The sequence below is a fragment of the Atta cephalotes genome (assembly GCF_000143395.1).
Source record: "Atta cephalotes unplaced genomic scaffold scaffold00004, whole genome shotgun sequence".
NCBI classification, from domain to species: domain Eukaryota; kingdom Metazoa; phylum Arthropoda; class Insecta; order Hymenoptera; family Formicidae; genus Atta; species Atta cephalotes.
The window spans coordinates 2,414,906-2,435,694 of record NW_012130068.1 but is presented as its reverse complement, the minus strand read 5'-3'; the positions used below and the strand labels follow the sequence as shown (position 1 = coordinate 2,435,694).

At 36.7% G+C, this 20,789-nt stretch overlaps 1 protein-coding gene across 1 annotated transcript in view; it reads left to right on the top strand.

Annotated features, from left to right (window-relative positions):
* The window catches only part of LOC105626127 (microtubule-actin cross-linking factor 1), a 92,169-nt gene that overhangs the window by 30,040 nt on the left and 41,340 nt on the right, over positions 1–20,789 (top strand). The window contains exons 7-15 of the mRNA XM_012207439.1: positions 9,554–9,833; positions 10,890–11,340; positions 11,597–11,854; positions 12,488–13,061; positions 13,245–13,268; positions 13,444–13,914; positions 13,993–15,198; positions 15,274–15,357; positions 16,520–16,741. Coding sequence (XP_012062829.1) covers positions 9,554–9,833; positions 10,890–11,340; positions 11,597–11,854; positions 12,488–13,061; positions 13,245–13,268; positions 13,444–13,914; positions 13,993–15,198; positions 15,274–15,357; positions 16,520–16,741 — 3,570 coding nt within the window. The remainder of the gene's footprint in view (positions 1–9,553; positions 9,834–10,889; positions 11,341–11,596; positions 11,855–12,487; positions 13,062–13,244; positions 13,269–13,443; positions 13,915–13,992; positions 15,199–15,273; positions 15,358–16,519; positions 16,742–20,789) is intronic.

Below are 20,789 nucleotides of genomic sequence, written 5' to 3'. Positions count from 1 at the left end.
AGTCGTTTTTTTTGTGCTGACGGCGATTACGACATCGATTTTCCATCAGCAATACATAAAAGGATCGCGCTACTATATAATTATCACATTCGAATCTCGACGTTACCACGTTTGGTCCATGAGAATCAAAAGCGTATCGATACTCGTTTCCATATCGATTTACGATCTGCGTTGCATGACATTTCAGCTGACAAAGAGCTTATTAATATGAAGACCTCGCTCGCTTATATTTCTAAATATTTATAATCAGTGCCGAACTCAGAATACACGGCCCAAATACCGGACCCACGCCATTCCATAAACGAGTTGTTTGTTCGTTAGAAGTCCTACATATCATTAATGCAGATGCAGATTGCATGATATCTCACAGCAACAAATTCTGTTTCCGCATATTTCTGGAACAACTATCTATTTATACGGAAATTAATATGTAAGTCTATAATTTAATTTTCTGGAATGTGTTTTTTTAAAAGATTCTGGATTTCGAAAAATAATCACCGAATCCAGTGTATTTGTATTTTCTAATATTTACGTTTTTATTAGTTTAAGATTGAAGTTATATTAAGGATGCATTACTCGTTTTAACAAAATAAAAAGTTACAAATTTTTCTACATTATATTTGAAAATAATACAAAAAGTTTGGCAGTAATTCAGAATCTCGGTAAAAAATTATTTCAATAAGAAATAGACATGTTTTTTTAAAAGATAATTAAAATGGAAATGAAAAAATTTTCATTCAAACTATAAAATTATATTTTTAAATATAAATATTGTTAACATACTTTATTAAACTGTTTTGTTTGTATATAACATTCATTTTTTATATGAAAAGTATAAATTGCCAATTAGAGTCACTTTTTGCAGAAACTATACATCTTTAAAACATAGATTATATTTTATAATTATATTTCTTAACTAACTAGTTTTTCGTATTCTGTATACAGTATCCAATCTTGCGAATGCTCTCATCTTGTTTCTCTCGTGTTCTCTTATCGTTATCATCGCGGCGCTTATCATCGCGCTCTTATCAGTTTCGCCCGAAATGTTTTACTAATGACGTTTCACTAAAAATCCTGCATTGCTCCGCTTCCTTTTTAAGTCCGTTCGAGGAATCTCGGTCTTTATCAAGGTTGCGTATCCGATCATGATATGACCTTGATATCGCGATAACCACCGCTCACGCATGAATTATGCACGGTACTGTTCGAGACCCTGACGAACGGGATGTCGTGGGACGCACATTAAGATATGGGCACATATTATATATATAATGCGCGCGCGCGGTTTTGCGCCGGCGAAACACAAAATCTCTAGAAAAGGAAAAGGAGGAAGGACATTCGACGACATCCGGTGATGGAGGAGGAAGAAGCCTTCTCGTGAAGTCTTCGTCGATCATAATATCGAGCTCCACCGACGCGCGAAGTCGATCAATCCAAGAACGCATGCGCGATCAATCGCAGCTCGATGTACAGCGGGGCACATCAATGATCCCTTCCTTTCGCTACTTTGAGGAAATATGGTGGGAAAATACATGGCACGTTGATGCGAGGTTTTTCGAAGTTATTGAAAATGATTGGATGGATAAAAAGGACTGGATGAAAAAAATTAAAAGAAATTAAGGCTGGGTTTTCATCACTATAGTTTAGACTTAATTTCATTTAACTTGATCATAATGTAAAATATTGCTATACTGAAAGAAAAGATTGGTTGCTGCAACCATTTAAATAATTTAGATAATATAATATGGCAAAGCATTTTTATATGGTTGCAGTAATCAGTTTTTGATTGTAGCAGTAAATTTTTAGTTGCATTAGCCTATTCGTAATGTCAGTATATGATTTCGATAGATTTACGCAATTAAAAATTTGCTGCAACCATATAAAAATGCTATGCATATTTAAGTTATTACAGTAACCAATCTTTTTTTCAGTGTATAATTCTAGCTATGAATTCTTAATCATAGCTAGAACTAAACTGATGATTTTGTAGTAACTTTTTTTGTAGTAGTAACTTTAAAGCCTGGTTTTCATTTTTTTTCTGGTTAACTTGTGGTCAGACTTAACCTAATGATTATGTAAAAATTGTGTTTGTCTAGCTATAATGGCTTCGTAGTGATAACCTTAAAAAAATTATCACTACAAAACTATTATAAAACACTATTATATTAGCTAGAAAAACACACACAATTTTTACACACTTCAGGTTAAGTCTAACCACAAGTTAAAGAAAATGAAAAATTAGGTTTAAAGTTATTACAAAATCATCAGTTTAGTGATTAACATCACAGCTAAAAAAAAATCACAATATTTATATAATCATCAGGTTAAGTTAAATGTAAACCATAAGTTAACTGAAAGATAAAAAAACCGGACTAAGTTACTCATTGAATCATCAATTTAATGATTGACCATGCTAGAAAAATTTTACATTATCATCAGATTAAATCTATAAGTTATTTAGAAAATAAAAAATCGGACTTAAATGTCAAAACAAAATCTCTAATTGGAACAATTTAAGCTTGAAAATCTAAAAATGACGAACGCAAACATAAATGTAATTTTTCTGAATCAGTAAGAGGAAAAGGAGGAGGGGATACATCATTAAAACATCGCACCGTACATAGCGCGTCGCAACGAGGTGCGGGCGGTGCGGCGAAGCGCGAGGTTAACGCCAGGTGGGTGGTTGACGGTAGAAGGGAGAGCAGAAGAGTGCAAGAGGGGGAAACGTCTCTCACCTGTGCGCATTTCGTTGGCCTACTCTCGCCACGACGGCCGGATGCTACGCGGCGATCGTCCGGCGATCGTGTCGCGCATAGTTGCTCGTCCGTCATCAGTTAAATCATCATTCCCGATCGTCGCCGTCGTTCTTCATCCTCATTAGTGCTCGCGATCGCGCCGTACGCGGTCGGAGTCCGGCTGTCAATTCGCGCGACGTGGAAATCCAGGAAACATTGTCCGTCAATCGTCGCGATGGTGACCACTACGTCGTCGAGTGCGTGTTGACAAGAGCGAGCTGTCACAACATTCTCACCGCATGCTGCTGCAAATGCATTCACGCAAATGTTCTCGCATCCAATAGCTTGCTCTGTGCTGCCTCTAACCGGCGCGGTTCCGCTTTGTGACCGGCGTCTGGCTCTGGTTAACGTGCCGGCGTGAACGAGCTACAGTTAGCGCGGCATTTCACTCCGTTGGAATTACTGGAGAGGCACCGTCAGAAGCCAGCGAATACATTTTTGCAATTAAATAGTTTGGATGGATGGATGGATAGATCCAAATGGTTTTGCGACCAATAAAGAGTATAGCATAAAAGCACGTTATAGTTTGAAACGATTGTAGCTCAGAACCTTCCGGTGCAAAGCAGACGACCGTATCGCCGATCTTTCCCTGATTCCGAGAAACGTCAAAATGTTACCAACTTTTATTCTCGTCGCACGTTTAATTACATCTTCGATCTTCATCTTTATATTGACACTGAACATTGAACCTTGTGATAATATTGGATAAACAAGCTCGAAATCATATGATTATATACTTACAATTAGTGTTAAGTATACGATGTGAAAATATACGAGCACATAATTTTTGTTATTGTGACATTAAACATTGTTACATGATGTTTACATTGAACGCAAATTCTCGCGTTGAGCAAATACGAGAAGTTGGGCGGTTTTAACCTGTTGAGAATATATCAGGTGTACAGTCTCTGCAAAAAGTGACTAGAATTGGAAATTATTTTCCATATAAAGATTAATATTATATATATAAAATAGTTCAATGAGAGGTCAATATTTATGTTTAACAATACAATTTTATAATCGAAATAAAAAAATTGTCCCGTTTTATCTTAATTATTTTTTAAAAACTTCTACTGTCTACTTCTTGAAATACTTTTTAAGTCTCTTTTTAAATATTATGCTTAAGTCTCAAATTGCCGTTGAACTTTTTAAATTACTTTCAAATACAGTACTGAAAAATCTATAATTTTTTATTTTTCATAAGTTTTTCATTTTGTTAAAAAAATATTATATAATATATTCTTAAACGTGCGCCGTGAATTGAATATGCGATGCAAGTCGTATTGTCAAGGAAAATACGAGCAGAGCGAGCGGTTTGGTGCACGCACAGCGACGCGGTGTGTCACATTGTTGCATATGTAAATGAACAAAAGTTGCAGCTCGCGAACGAGTCGTGGTTTGAACGTTCGAGAGAAACCGTTCAAGAGGAGAGGGTGGGAAGGAGGAAAAGAATACACATCCTGTGATCCATGAAAATGTCGCTCTATCGGTTCAGCAAAGGAGGCAGGCTGTTCGTGCAAGGCACGAATGAAGACGACGGTCGTGATGGCGTTTCACCTAGCCCAACGGGATCGCGATCTGCCGACGATCTGCGAGCTATATATACGAAACGCCGATTGTCGACCGAGGTCTTAGGTAGTAAATCGAAATCGGGAAGATAGGAGGGAAAGGATTCGCTCTGACGATCGTGCTGTACTATCGGAGAAGCGCCTCAGGTCGCTAAGAGAGAGTAGTTCGCTCTGACGGTTGCACGAGATAGAAGTTGACGTTACGTACACTGAAAGAATGGTTTTGCTAAAATATTTAAAAATGTTGCTAGATACAGACCTGAAAATAATTTTGTTGGACTATCAAAATAATTATGTAGACGCTCAAATTAATTGCTAGAATATCAAAACTTTTAAAACATTGTTCATCATACTTGAAATTCCTATGTTGTTGTTTGGATGTTCTATCAAAGTTATTTTCAGACTTTTATGTAATTAAATTTTTAGATATTTCAACAAAATCGTTCTTTCTGCAGAGCCAGCTATGTTGAAGAGCACCCTAAATAGAAATCAAATCTATTGGCTATGTTATTAGGGAATTCGGTTACTTGAATTACTCTAATGTAAAATCCATACTAGACTAGAAATTGAGGTTAATGATAAATTTGATTACTTGCACTACATTGAATTAGTACATATTGAGAATTATTTACTTTATATAAAGTATTTAAATGCAGTGGCATAATATATAAATTTTTGCCAATAAAATAATACAATCTTGTTGTTAAATAACGGAATAATAGACATTTAATTTTTTAAAATATTTATATGCTTTTACATTTTGCTAATCTGATGTAATAGTTTTTGCTTAGTCTGTACTAATCTAGTGTAATGTAAATGGCCTAATTTGTTATAAGATTGGATTGGAATTTAACCAATCAAAAGGAAGAAAATCAATCTCAGATTTAGCTTTGCTTTAATTGCTTAAATTTCAAGCTAATCTCCAACTCTAGGATCTACTTAACGTTGCAAATGCTTTGAAACATTTTTTGATCAGTCAATTCGTAAAATTTTTTTCTTTTGATTAATCAACGAAGCATTTACAGAGTTAACTGAATCGCATCCTTAGTCTACGGGCATAAGATTATTTTAGACCTGTTCGTGTCACTTGAATTTTTTAGAAATTTTACACTTAAAACTCGGGAAGAGATACTTGTGTGTTGACTGTCGAGGAGTCGCGACGATTTTGTGAATAATTCAGTTAATTATCAATTAGCTGAAAACTAATCTCTCCGAGAGGGAGATTGCGATCTTTGGTTAATTGGTCTTTTTGAAGACAATGAGAAATTGCGAAACGTGTCATTTACATTTCCACATAATTATGATTTGCGTTTCCTGAAGATAAGAAAATAATCAAACGGTCTTATATAATAGAATATATAATTCATAACCTAAGAAATTATTCGCAATAATTATACGTCGCCGATTTCGAGTTATAATAGTGCCGGTATCACTGACATCGATATACTGCATACGGTTTTCCTACAAGTGTTTCTCCGACACCGGTTGTCCTTTCTCAGCGAGGTATAATAAACTGTTGCGTCACCGTGACTTAAAGAGACTCCCACCTCACTCGTACTAAATTCAGTTGCAGTTTGCCATATTCTGCAAAGTTAAATGTTTCTTTACTTGTAACAAGACATGCGTGTACAGACAATATCTTGGAGTGCTTGTAGAGAAAACAGCAATTAGACGTAAACGTTCACAGCGATGCTTGACAGCACTATTTTCAAAATGCATCGTCAGACGAATCCTTTTCGATCGTACGGGACCGTTGCTTGAATCAACGGTTCTCTTGTCGATCAATATTCTGTATCGCTCGGTCGTGCTGCTTAGGTTCGTCGATCGAATCGACGAAAACGTCGAGACGCGGTGAAAATGGTACAAAGCGCATCGTCACTCGCATCGTTCGCAAGACTACGACTTTAACACGTGGCGAGGAGCGTAGCGCTACCGAGGACCTCACCAAACGTGCTCATCCTAAATACTTGCAAGATGCTAGCTCGGCGACGATGACTGTAAGCCGGCACGTCCCAACGAAACCGAAAACTGTGCGGGTAAGCCGATCTTGCGTGGAAAATTCCATTCTGAACGATTCCATCTTTTATTATTATTGCCACTAATGTAGATTAACTTCAATTTTAGTTCAACTCACTCTTCATCTTTTTTCAATTCTAAGAGTTAAAGAAAAATGAAGCATATAAGTTGAACCGAGATTAAGTTAATCTACATTCGATGGAAACGGACATTACACGGAAAGAACAATGAAGAGATACTTCAACGATTGAAGTATTTTAAAATTTAATTAGATACGGATTTGAAAATGATTTTGTTTGAAATTTAAGTTATCAAATGATTTCTGTTAGTGATACTCACATTAGATTTTGAAAATAGACTTCCGCTGTTTAAAGATGAAACAGCAAAAATTTTTATATTTTTGAGCGAATTTTATTTAAACAACAAAAACAGTTCTGCACAAACTTCATCTTATTTTAATAGCAAATCTTATGACGGTAGTGAAAAGGTAAAAAATTATGCACTGATAGAAGGGATAATTATGTAGGACGTTGAAATTAATTGCTAGAATATTAAAAGTTTTAGCAGCATTTAGCAGCATTGTCATCATCGCTTCTATACATATAATTACTTTAACGATCCAACAAATTATGTTCAAATCTGCATTTAACTAAATTTTTAAATACTTCAGCAAGATGAGACTATTCTCTCGTAAATCATTAAAGCGCTGTCATATTGAAGAAGATTAATATTGCGACAATTGATAGATCGAGCTATATATCATTGAAGAGTCTCTTCGAAGACTGACAGATTTCTAGCGCATATGTTCATGGTTAAAGATAAGCTAAGCACAGTGATAGACATTTTAAGCAGCAGAGAGATTTACGTTGAAACTCATGGAAACGTCCGACTTAACTCTCGTCCGAAAGAAACGCTCTCTCTCCCATCGCAACGGATGCGTCGCCTTAATTAGGATTAATGAGTGGATAAGGTACTTGCTTCGGTCTCGTAGTTACCGTTTTATTTAATCCGCTATTTTGCCCCTGCAATTAATCCATGAAAGAGACAGTATTTTTCTCTCCCGTCCAAGCTGTGGTTCTGTTAATCGGCGACACGAAGAACGAAACTCTGCGAAAAAAGTGGTTTCTACTTATTTGTCGTTACCGCTTTCGACGTTACTCAAGCGTGACAGACGAGATTTACCAAAGAGACTGGAGCCGCATCATATATCGGTGATAATGTTTATTGAACGTGTCTTCGGTACTTTATCCAATATTTGATAAATCAAGTTACGTGACGATCAAAGGATTTATGCCTGAGTATCATCCTTGCAACCTGTTGCTGCAAATTGCGTAGACTGGGAAAACAGATGGTACAGCCGCGAGGATGGCTCATCACTAAATAACGCATATCTCGTACGCGCGAGCGCGAGAAAATCGCGTGATGACCCGAATACTAATGCCGGCTTTTATCAATGCCAATGGCAACGATCTCAAATGGTCGCGATCTCGATTTAAGTCTTGGTGCCAATGTCAAGTCCACTGCAAGTGGCATAATTTGTCTCTATTATTTGACTACTTGAGCGAGTTTGGTAGCCAGCCAGGCGAATGAAGTGCTTCCATCGTTAAACGTCCAGGGGAGATGAAGTATGAAGTATCTCATAAATATCGCGGTTATGAGAATTGTTTCTGCATAATTACATAATTGGAGATCTTTTAAAATTTGACAAAGAAAAATAAGCGAAGATCATATTTGATCAAAGCACGTCTCAATGCATAATAATATTTTTGTGTGAATTTTATCATTTTTAATTTAATTAAAAAAAATACGAGTAAGAGGGGGCTAAAAATAGGAGAAAAAAGCTTATCGGAATTTGCATCTTTAAACAGAAAAAGTTTGTGTGGTATTATTATTAAAATAATAATAATTTTCTGAATGATTTTATTCATAACAACTGTATGAATAGATAATTTTATGAGCTGATATTTTTACGTACATTAAAATTGACTTTTGGTTCAATGAACTTGACGTAAATGTAAAAGTACGTTAGGTAACAACAACACGTAATTTCTGATAATTCGAGTGTATGTAAGCCGGAAAATACAGGAAGAAGATCTTTACTGGAGCGATATAATATGTATCTATACACGAGATAAGATAATCCTTTATGACGTGGGAACGATTTCTTATCCCAAAATAGACAAGAAGACACATTTACGTTATGACGCAGCGTTCCATGTTTCTAGAATTATTTTGTTAATTAGTTGAATTGTACTACTGAAACAAAATTAGTGAATACTAAAGATTTAAAAAAAAGGATAAAAAAGAATAAAAAAAAATTAAAATATAAATGCACTATCCGATACGGATTTTAGTGATGAACAATTTCATTTACAGACAGAACAATCTCATTTTCAGTAACAAAAAATAAAAATCACTTTTTCGTGGTCTAGAAAAAAAGTTTAAATTTGTCTGACAAATTTGTTGACAATAATAATATTATTTTCGATATTATAATCGATATTCATATAATTGATAGTCGATTTTTATATAATATTTAAAACTATTTTAAATAGATACAATATTAAGTTATCACGTTAAGTTAAACCAATCAAAGAGCTGTATTAGCATTTTAAGACATTACTTAAGACAGTCTTGAAATAAGAATAGATTATGAATACCGGTCTAAAATCGATTAATTCTGTGATCAATGTTCTCCCGGCGCCGACCGTTCAAAAGCAAAATGTCAATAGTTCTTGAAAGGTTGCAGCTTTCAGTTTCCATTAACGTTCAACCGAGAAAATAGAACTATGGAAAGTTGCAAATATGCATTACATAACGCGCACAATTTTAAGTTAAACTGGTATATAGTACTGATACATAGCTTTTAGATGTAGAAGTGTATGTTCATCGAGTGTTACTAATTAAAGGTTTTAAAGACTATGCTATTCTTTAAGAATTTCCCGCTCTAGCTTGAATGATCATAGCGAACATAATACCGTAACTATTTCCGCTATTTGTTGCAAAGGCACCCGAAACGTCATATGAAATGATACATCGAAGGGCGAACCAGAATCTATTTCCATTATATTTGCTGCATATTTTAAAAAATATTTATTTTGTTATTATTATTTTGTTATTTTAAGAAATATTGTATATTTTCAAAAAAATCTAATCTTATTCTCTTCTTTCTAGATATCGGACATAGTGGTCGGTCAGGAACCGAACGTAACAGCGCGTGAAGCCCTTTTGAGATGGGCTCGACGATCGACAGCCCGATATCCTGGAGTACGAGTGACCGATTTCACCTGTTCTTGGAGGGACGGTCTGGCTTTCAGTGCTCTTCTCCACAGGAATCGGCCGGATCTGGTCGATTGGAGAACGGCGCGTGCAAGCCAGCCGCGAGAGCGGCTCGATCGGGTCTTCTTCGTCGCCGAGCGCGAGTACGGCGTTACGAGGCTTCTCGATCCAGAAGGTAACGACCGATTATCGAGTTAGTTAAGCTCTAATTGTCTCAATAAAAAAATATATAAATAGAAATTAGACTGACGAGAGTAAATCAATTAATAGAATAATTATATATAATATTTTTGGTCAAAATAAAAAATCGTCAACTTGCAGTCGACTGATCGTCATCATGATTTGTGCATCATGTAAATTCGAGGTAGAGAAATACTGTGATGTGTGTTTGTGTCACAAGTTTTTTTATCGTCGTTTTATCTTGGGCCACTTTTGCGGTTTCTCATCTTACAAAGACGTCTTTCACGGATATAGTCCTACCTGGATTTCTCTCGTTTATGTATGCTCGGTGCATGATGTACAGTTCCCGCAGGTTCTGGCATTGTGGCGAGGTACGTTCTTTCTGGTCACGGTTACCTGACCAGAATCGCTTCCGGTCTCGATTCGTACACCGTAACGTCGCGCCATCGGTAGTCGTCGTAATTATGCTTTCTATACTTGCGTCTTGCAGGTATCTGACATTGGTATCAGGTTGCAAGGAAAAGCGAAATGTATCTGCGGATAATATGTCCATGATTCGATACGACTTGGATAGATTTTTACTGGATTTCTTCAGTAGAGATGGATAGATAACATGGAGTTTTAATCTTTCTATCATTAATTTATTAGTGTTAATAATAAAATTACTCTTGTTTTTAAGATAAGTATTAAAAGATGATAAAATTGAGAATTATATATTTAACTCTTGATTATAGCAGTGGATCATTTGAAAGCGAAAGTTTTTGCATGACTGTACAATCTGTGATTAGTATTACAAGGTTCTAAATCGTAGATAAAAAAATTTTGAACCTTCTTCTACCAATCGCCATAAGACTCATTTGCATTCCGAAGTTTACTTGCATTCTGTATTTACTTTTAAACAGCTTTAAAATTTATATGTACTTAATTTTCAGTTTAGATATAGTTTTCATAGCTGTAATTGAGGGGATTAATAATTTTATTAAAAAATTAAAAATAATTTATTACATACATTGTGTGACTTTATGCAAAAATTCTTTTGTATCCTGTACAGATGTTGATACCCCCGAACCGGACGAGAAGTCCTTGATAACGTACATCTCTTCGCTCTACGACGTGTTCCCGGAGCCGCCGGCCATTCACCCTCTGTACGACGCCGAGGCACAAAGACGATCCGCGGAATATCGTGAGCTTGCGACTTCTCTTCATATGTGGATCCGCGAGAAGATGGCCCTCATGCAAGAGCGATCTTTCCCGCCGACTTTGATCGAGATGAAGAAATTAGCAGCGGATAGTACGAAGTTCAAAAATGAGGAGGTACCACCACGATACAGGGACAAACAGAGATTGACATACATCTTCCGAGATCTGCAAAAATATTTCGAAGCGGTGGGCGAAGTGGACATGGAACCAGAACTACATATTGATGTCATCGAAAAGAATTGGAATCGCCTAATAATGTTGCATCAGGAGCGCGAACAGGCTATTATAGACGAAATTAAACGGTGAGCTTAATTATTATAATATAAATATTATAATATTTATGTATATAAATAGTATGAAACGCATATGTCGCACATTTGTCTGATAGAAACGTAATATTATTTTAAAAAATTTTTTAAGATAATAGGAAAAATCAATTTTCTATTCTTTATTGAAAAAAACATTTGCACACAAAACATTTGTAATTCTTTCAATTTGCCGTTAGAGATATTATATGCATACTCATATATTTCTGAATGTGTCTTTGTACGTTGACAGACTCGAGCGACTGCAACGACTCGCCGAGAAAGTGCATCGTGAGATGAAAACGACTGACAACAGATTGGAGGAGCTCGAGAGACGTGTGGAGGACGAAGCACGCAGGCTCGATCGCCTTCATCCTTTGGAGGCGAAACACGCGGTGGACCTGCTAGAACAGGATATACGCAGCACAGAAACCCAGATACAGAATATATTTACCGATGTGCACACCCTTACGGAGGGTAGATACAGTCAGGCGCCTGAGCTTCATAAGAGGTAAAATATTGATTTTTATCCTCGGAATTATGATGAATTAAAATTTCATACTCTACACTAAAAAAAATTACTAAATTTTAATAAATATTTGTTTGAATGGTACTAACTTATGATAAATAAATATTTATTAAATAAAAAATAATTAAATCACACACATTTTATACCAAAAATAAGTATATTTATTTTTAGTAAATATTCATCTAGTACTATTAAGAATAATATTTATAAAATTTAATACCTTTTTTTCAATATGGAATATCGATATGTAAAGAACCATCCATATGTAACATGCATGTCGACTCTGTTTTCAAATACTAATTACATTGTTTCCACTCTCGTAATCTTTGCTAATGAGTGAAATATTAGCGCGCTTTCCATCGCCAATAGCTTTCGAAAATTAAATTATGCATGTATCGTGTTTAGACTTTCCAAAGATCTTGGAACATGTTTCAATATCTTATTAAACTTGACAAAATGACTTTTATCCAAGTTTAGCACATGTCTTTAAAATGACTAAATAGCTAATAACATTTGTTGGTACAGTATTGAATGACGCTTCAAGTCAAAATAATTAAATTTAATGTGACCCTTTTGTCACATTAAATTGATAAAACATATGTCTATTCGTTTCAGAGTACAGAAATTGCATCAAAGATGGGTTGTACTACGATCTCTTCTGCATAGACGTCTGGTACAACCTCTCTCTGCGGTTTCTTTCCCTGTAGAGGAACGTGTTGTCACGAAACATCGTACTACCGTCCATGAAACACGATTGGTTGATACCAATCCATACTTCCGCGCGTTACACGATTGCATAGATTGGTGTAAGAGCAAATTGAAGCATCTACAAGAAGCTGATTACGGATCGGACTTGCCTAGTGTGCAAAATGAATTGGATGTACATCAACGAGAGCACAAAAACATCGATCAATTCAAAGCAAAGGTCGACAAGTGCGTGCAAGCAAAGAACAATTTCCATGGCGAGGAACTCACGTTGTATAGTCAGCATCTTAACACTCTGCAGAAACTTTATGCCGAGCTTCTTAACGTATCGAATAAGAGGCTTTCTGATTTGGATACCCTGCACGATTTTATACAATCGGCTACTGGCGAATTGGTTTGGTTGAACGCCAAAGAAGAAACAGAAGTCACGCGCGATTGGAGCGACAAGAACCTCAATGTGCAGAGCATTGAGCAGTATTACGAGGTTAGTCATTATCGAGCATTTCTTTCTTTTTTTTTTAGAGAAGTGATGAAAGTCCATTTTGCGGTTTCTAAGATCTACTGATATATAGTGTAATCATATCTGCGTTATCTTTACAATATGTGATACATGACTCTTATTTAGTTGAATGGGATTAATAAATTGAAATTTTTTCTTTTTGTGAAGCAAACATATGGATCTGGTGTAGAGGTAAAACATTCAATGAAAATTCTTATATTTTTTATTCTGATCTAATAGTTAATTTTATTAGATATTCTTATTTCAATCTTTAGTTATTATAAACATATTTATGTATTTATAGATTTGAAATTTTTAATAAATTTAATATTTTATATAAATAATAAGATATTTTATTTATTTGTAGTCTTTGATGAGCGATTTGGAGAAACGTGAGATACAATTTTCGGCAGTGCAAGATCGTGGTGAGGCACTTGTTCTTCAGCATCATCCTGCGGCAAAAACGATCGAAGCTTACATGTCCGCTATGCAAACTCAGTGGGCTTGGTTATTACAACTCACTCTCTGCCTTGAAGTACATTTAAGACACGCCGCGCAAAACCAGCAATTTTTCAAAGAAATTCAGCAGGCCGAACAGTGGATCTCCAAACAGGATGAAACGCTGAATACCGTTTACTCGCAATCCGATTTCTCATTGGACGAAGGAGAACGGCTTCTGAAGGGCATGCAAGAGTTGCGCGAGGAGCTTAATAATTATGGTGATCACGTACAGAGACTCGTGGAAAGAGCAAAGGACATCGTTCCTATGAAGCAACGCAAACAACCAGTTATGCGACCGTTACAGGTCACTTGTATCTGCACTTACAAACAAGTCAATGTGAGTATTTCTTAATGTGGAAAAGTAGAATGCACTGCATTTAAATATATATATTTCTCATTTATTTCATTTGTGTAGATGTCCATCGAAAAAGGAGAACAATGCACGCTGTACGATAATTCCGGCAGAGTTAAATGGCGCGTCAAGAACACGCAGGGAGTGGAATCTCCTGTACCAGGTGTCTGCTTTGCACTGCAACCTCCCGATAAAGAAGCATTGGATGCTGCAGAAAGATTGAGACGACAATATGACAGAAGTGTTGCTCTGTGGCAACGAAAACAATTGAGACTAAGACAAAACATGATATTCGCGACTATTAAGGTAGTCAAGGGTTGGGATCTGCCGCAATTTTTGGCGATGGGACAAGATCAACGTACAGCTATCAGAAAAGCACTGAATGAAGATGCAGATAAGTTACTATCCGAAGGAGATCCGGCGGATCCACAACTCAGGAGATTGAAACGCGAGATGGCGGATGTTAATCGACTGTTTGACGATTTCGAGAAGCGCGCCAGAGCCGAGGAAGAATCGAAAAATGCTGGACGCATTTTCAACGATCAAGCGTCTTCACTTCAGCAGGCACTCGATGAAGCCGAGCGAGTACTGAACGCGCGCATAGCCGCGCCCTTACCTCGAGATCTTGATAGCTTGGAACATCTCGTATTGCAGCACAAAGACTACGAGCAGAATCTGCAACGCTTGGCGCCAGACGTAGAACAAATGCAACAGACGTTCCGCGGAATCACTCTGAAGACTCCGGCGATGAGGAATAAGCTTGATAATATCATGAGCAAATGGAGTCACTTGTGGAATCTTAGCAGCTTGTATGTTGAGCGCTTGAAATGTGTTGAAATTGTGCTATCAAGCCTTGAAGAAAATACGACGGCAATCTCTGAGTTTGAGATTAAATTGGCTTCCTTCGGCGAATTACCATCAGACGTAAAGGGTTTGCAAATTGTATTGGAAGATCTGATGGTTCTTCAGAATGCTATCGCACAGCAACAAGTGTCAGTAGATCAATTGAATGAAGATGCGCATAACGCCAGACGTCTTGTAGAGAAATCAAGGCCGAATCATCGAGGTCCGCACGGCGACATGGACAGATTGGATGCTGAGGTTAACAAACTAAACGCGCGATGGACGAATGTCTGTGGGCAGCTGGTCGACAGACTACGCAGTGCTGAAACAGCTTATGGATTGGCACAGCAATATCAAAACTCGTATCAGAATGAGGTGGACTTTGTCGATGAATCATATGGAAAATTAGAGCTGGAAAATACAAAGGTAGCGTGAACGATTTTGACAATTTCATATTACTCTTGTCAATGAGATCGTTAAAATAAATTTTTATGGATTTAGAACTTGTTGAGCAAGGTGTTGGATCGCACGCCAGCAATCGAAGCGGTGAATCTCACGGGCGGTAGATTGATTCGTGAAGGGAAGGTGAGAACACGTGGATCGTAATGTATAATTCGGTGCTAGTAAGCCTTATAGGTAGCCTTAGCTTACGGTGTGAATGCTTGCATGAATGGAATTCTGCGTGTGTCTTACATACAGGTCTCATCACAATCTGTTGTACGCGCCTCGAGGTTTTCAGAAATTATGCACGCGACAAATCTTTTTTTCATTTAGCGTTTCGTCGAAGCGGCCGCTTTTTCTGGAGTATCGAGCGAGCAGTAGCAAGACGCATCAAGACGCGTTGCATCTGCTGTATATAAACATGAATGTTCCTTTACAGTCAAATTTGTGCTGCTGTCTTTTTCCACCGTCTTCTCGGGGATGTGTCTCGTCAATTTTATAACGGTAAAAATTCTCTATTTGCGTCCGGGCCCAGTGCCATTAAACAGTATAAACCATCTTAACCGCCATTCATTAAGTAAATATACTCACTTATGTAACACAGCGGGGACGATACGACCTACAGTCAACGCGCATTTGCAATATCACTGGCCTTTCTCTCCTTTTTAACTTCAATAGCAACCTTCTTGTTAACACAGTTACATCAAAAGCACGGTTGAATGAGCTGCACGATCTCGTTTAGCGGCGATTTAGTATCGATTTTTGTAAATGTTAGATATTGCATATCGCTTAAGTGCTTAACATAATATAATTGATATTTTCCCGAAATTTTGCAATCGCAGATAACCCAGTGAGGTATAGCATGCGCAGCAGCGAGGTGGAACCTGACCGATTAATAGGGAAGTTCGCGAAAGTACATAACGAATACTTCTAATTATATTTCAGCATGAATTAGACATATTTCTGCTCTTTACCAATATTAATTACAGCGCGATTTCATTAATCGCTGCTTATCCTTAGCGCGACTATGAAGTAGTCCCGAAATTATTCCAAACACGTTTAGATTAACGTACTACCCACGAAAGTAACCGGCAGCTACCATTAACGCATCTGTTTACCGGAAATACCACATTGGGTTGTCGAAAAATCAGAAAAATCACGGCGTAAATCGCGCGGTAACATCGCGCGCGATGGTCTCAGCGCCTCGTCTCTCGCTGTCGCTTTCGGAATCGCTAACGGTAATTGCCGCACACACATACACCGATCTAATTACACTAACCATAACGGACTAACCGGAAACCCTTAGATCTACGGACAAAGGCTCCGAGCGTTCAAAGAACAATTGGAAGATATCTGCCCGTCGTTGGACGCATCGGTGAAGAGGCCACGAAGAGATTCCGTTATTACAGTCGATAATGTTGCGCGCGATCTAGATATCCTGAACCGAAGATACACGACCCTCGTGAATCTGCTTGAGGAGCGAGTCAGGCAGTTGGCATTACTACATCCTGAGGACACTTCCTTACAGGTGAGTTTTTGCATTGTTTTTCTTCTGTGATCTTGAGATTGCACCTCTGATAGTAGACTGTATGATATGTTTCTGATAGAAATAAATATGAGCAATATCTTGGATTCTTTGGTAGAAGAAAAATAACAATTTTTCCTTAAGGCTTCTGTTTACTCACTATCTCAGATTATGACATCATAATCGAGAAAATATACAATAAAAGTTCTTGCAAGTTATAATACATATAATATATATATAAATTACATAATGTGGAATTATATAATGTGGAAATAAATTATGCATAAATAAAAACAAAATAAGTTATGTTTACAAGTTATGTTTGTGACTTAAAATAATGATATATAAAGAAACAAATATAATTTAATTTTTCGGAATAAGAAGGTAATTTTCATATTTTAGAAATCTATTCTATTGATTGCAAGTATTGTTTTATTCGAAAATATTTTTATTCAAATATTATTTGCAAAAATTTTTATTGCGTGTTTTCTCACATTTGATGTCACAATCTAGGATAATAATGATGAGTGAATAAGAGCCTTAATACGTCGTTCGATATTTTTTTTTAGAAATTTCCATTCGTTACATAAAATAAATTATTCATTGAATAATTTGAAGTTGTTCTTCAGGAGAATTCATTGAATAATTTGAAGTTGTTCTTCAGAAGATATACCATAAACCGACATATGTAATTTTTCAATCACTTATTGAGCAACTGAGGCAACTTAAAGGGCCGCAGGCGAAATGCCGCCGGATATTTTAGATTAGATTTAACCTTCGCTACGTGTGCTGTGTTGAAATGTGAACGGAATTAATACCGAACTACGGCAAGGCCTACAATTGCATTGCTGATGGGCATAGAGAATTCGCGAAGTGAATCCGCTATTAATCCTTGATCGTAACACTTTGATGTTTGGTGAACGGCTCATCATCGCGCGATAACGAATTAGAATCATTTCTAATCACGCGAAGGTGATTTACTACGTCAAAGTTGCTCGGGATACGAATTTCGCATCGATCCTCGCACACAGTAAGAGAGGATGTTAATTTTCATTAGTAATGAAGTAGTAACGATGTTAACGTTAAATATGGCGTATGTTTTTCTATTATATGCGTATACAAGTAAAACACTTTTTAAATAGAAGATAATATATGAAATAAATACATTGAAATAAATATTACTGAAAGGTATATATACATATATATAAACATCTCATTGAGAGTTATGTGAAATAAATTTATGAGATAAATGTATGAATATATTTACCTCAAAATAAGATAAATTTGAAATAAATTTGAGATAAATATATGAAATAAATATTGCTCATTTGCTACAACATTAACACAACTCAAAAAACGAAAATAAGTTTGAATATTTTGAATCATTAAAATTTTGTAATATTAATTTTTAAATGCAATTTTGATGTAATAATTAATTATAGAAGAATAAAATTATGTTTTTCCTTTTTCCTTTATATTCCTTTATATTCTTTTTCTACAAAAAATTCAAATTGACAATTTCTGAGTTGTGTCGTAACTGACGTTCATTTTTTATCAATGATCAGATTAACTTTAATTTTAGAATTTATTCTTTATCTTTTTCTAATTCTTAAAATTGGGGAAAAAGATAAAGAACAAGTTAATGAGATTAAAGTTAATCTACATTGGTAGAAATAAATATGAGCAATATATGTATACATGAAATAAATGAAAGTAAAAGTGCGTTCAGTTTTCAACATGCTCCCCGAAGGATTTATTGCATGTGACAAATTCGATTGAAAGGCACGCGTGTGGGCTTTTTGATACAAAACTAGGGAGGCGTATCCTCCGAGAAATGACTCGATCGAGATTGTCCTCGGCCTCGACAACCGCGTATATAAGCTGAAATTAATGAGCGGCAATGAACGAGCGCTCTCATATCGAGAATCCGTGTGTGCCCACATCTCCCGCAGGTATAATTATATTCGGAATGACGACGACATCAGAAATAGCGACTATTTTTCTCGGTACCATTACGCGCCTCGCCCCTCATCGCGTATGAGTCGGAAGGTGTGAATACATTTTTTTTGTTGATTTTTTTTTATTGCAACCGGTTCACGTGCGTTCGTCATCGTTGTCGAGATTGTTCGCTATCACGTTTGTCACGCTGATACTTCGAGGTCAGTCGGGAACAAGTGAAATAGTCGTTTTAATACGCGACCGACTTTCGCCTTCGATTAACAACGGCTTTTCATCTTTCCCGCTAGTCGTGCCGGTCTCGTGCGAGGATCAATAGACACGAAGACAACGACACGAAAAAGCAGTGGCGTTTACACCTGTTGAGGCCCCTCAATGTATTGGATGATTATGTTAATTTAAGCTGAAAAATGAAAATGAATACATGTATATTAGACCCGTATCAGAGATTGAAATTGAGATTAGTTTGGAATAATAAGTAATTAATCCCTTTCTTTCAGTATTAAATTCTTTCAGTATTGATTAATATTGGATTTCTGTAAAAGCAGAGTTTGCGGATTTTATTCTCACAATTTTTTTCTTATCTTCTCGTATCTTCTCGTCGCGTTATTTTTTTTAATATCTTGCTTTGACAATTAAAATTTTCAATTTTGATTTGCAATAAAGCAGTTAGAAAACATAATACAAATAAATTGCAAACTTCTGTTGTGACGAACGCCAAGATTGAACGAGAGATAAGATTGGTCTTGGGAATATCCTTGATTTTTAACGCATCGTTTATCATCGCGATATAAACAGTGTATTTACGATTCCGAGGAGCACTCGTGTGTGACCAGAAATATTAAACGAGCTACGAACGACTCGCGTCAGATAGCAATTGCCGAAAATGCAAAATAGATTTCTGAAATGAAGCTGAGTTCGAGATTACGTAATCAAAATTAATGACGGCCGTTTAGAAATCCACTCGTTGAATCGAGCGAGGTCGATTTTTGACAACTCGAGAGGAGAGTCCCGGGGTCTTAGAACAGCTTGAACGAACTGCCAGTTAAGCGCCCACGCTTAAACGCGCCACTGGGGATCGAGATGTGCGTCGGCGCCACCACTCGCGTCTCCTCCGAGGGCCAGCGTCATCGAAAGAGAGAGAGACGAGTCACTGCAGTCAGAGACTGTCGGTTGCGCGGCTGACCGTATGCTCGTCGAGCATGCTCTTCGCCGGTCGCGCAAACGATTAGAGACGTCGTTGTCGTGAGCGATAGGAACGCGAAAGCGATTTCGTTCCGACGTGCTCTGATGAGCGATCACGATGATCGTGCGAAAGGTACGAAAGGCCGACGCATATCGCGAAGGGACGGGCGTCGCGTGCTTCGGAAACGAGATACACCGGTACCCGTCAGTAAAATCGGATACCGGCGATATCCGATTTTCAAACGTGTCAGAAGCAAGTGACAAATTGACAAGAGGTTGATTATGAAATAATTTTGTCGCAGCAAGATGTGCGTTCTTGAGGATGACGCCCATAGGGTGTCGATCGAGTCACATGTTGGCAGCAACAATCGTGAAACTGCACGTTGACTTTTGTCCATTTCTATCAATCTAGATTAATTATAATTTCGATTTTATACATTTTATCTTTTTCTTATTTTTGAATAAAGATACAAAGTTAAATCGAGATTAAAGTTAATCTAAAGAATAAATATTTATCGCATTCGCGATTTTAATAAGTGGAAACCACGGAATGAAGTTCTTAAGTCTATTTTGTTATTTGAGTATTATTTAATTATTTGATGAGTTTTTATAATTATTGTAAAATTTGACGAGATCTTGGAGCTGTTAGTTAACATATGCCAAAATGAGTTGAAGTGTAATCATGTGTGTTTCTTGCCTTCTGTGGTCCTCAAAGAGGTAACGGATTAGCTGCAGATTCTCTACAAACTTAATCTGTCCAGAACTTGACACGTTTGAAATCATTTTTTATTGAATAACATGTTTTATAACTTACATTCATATTATAAATGCGTTTTTTTAATAATAAATTTTTATAATAAATTTTTTTAATAAAGACAAGAGAGAGAGAGAGAGAGAGAGAGAGAGAGAG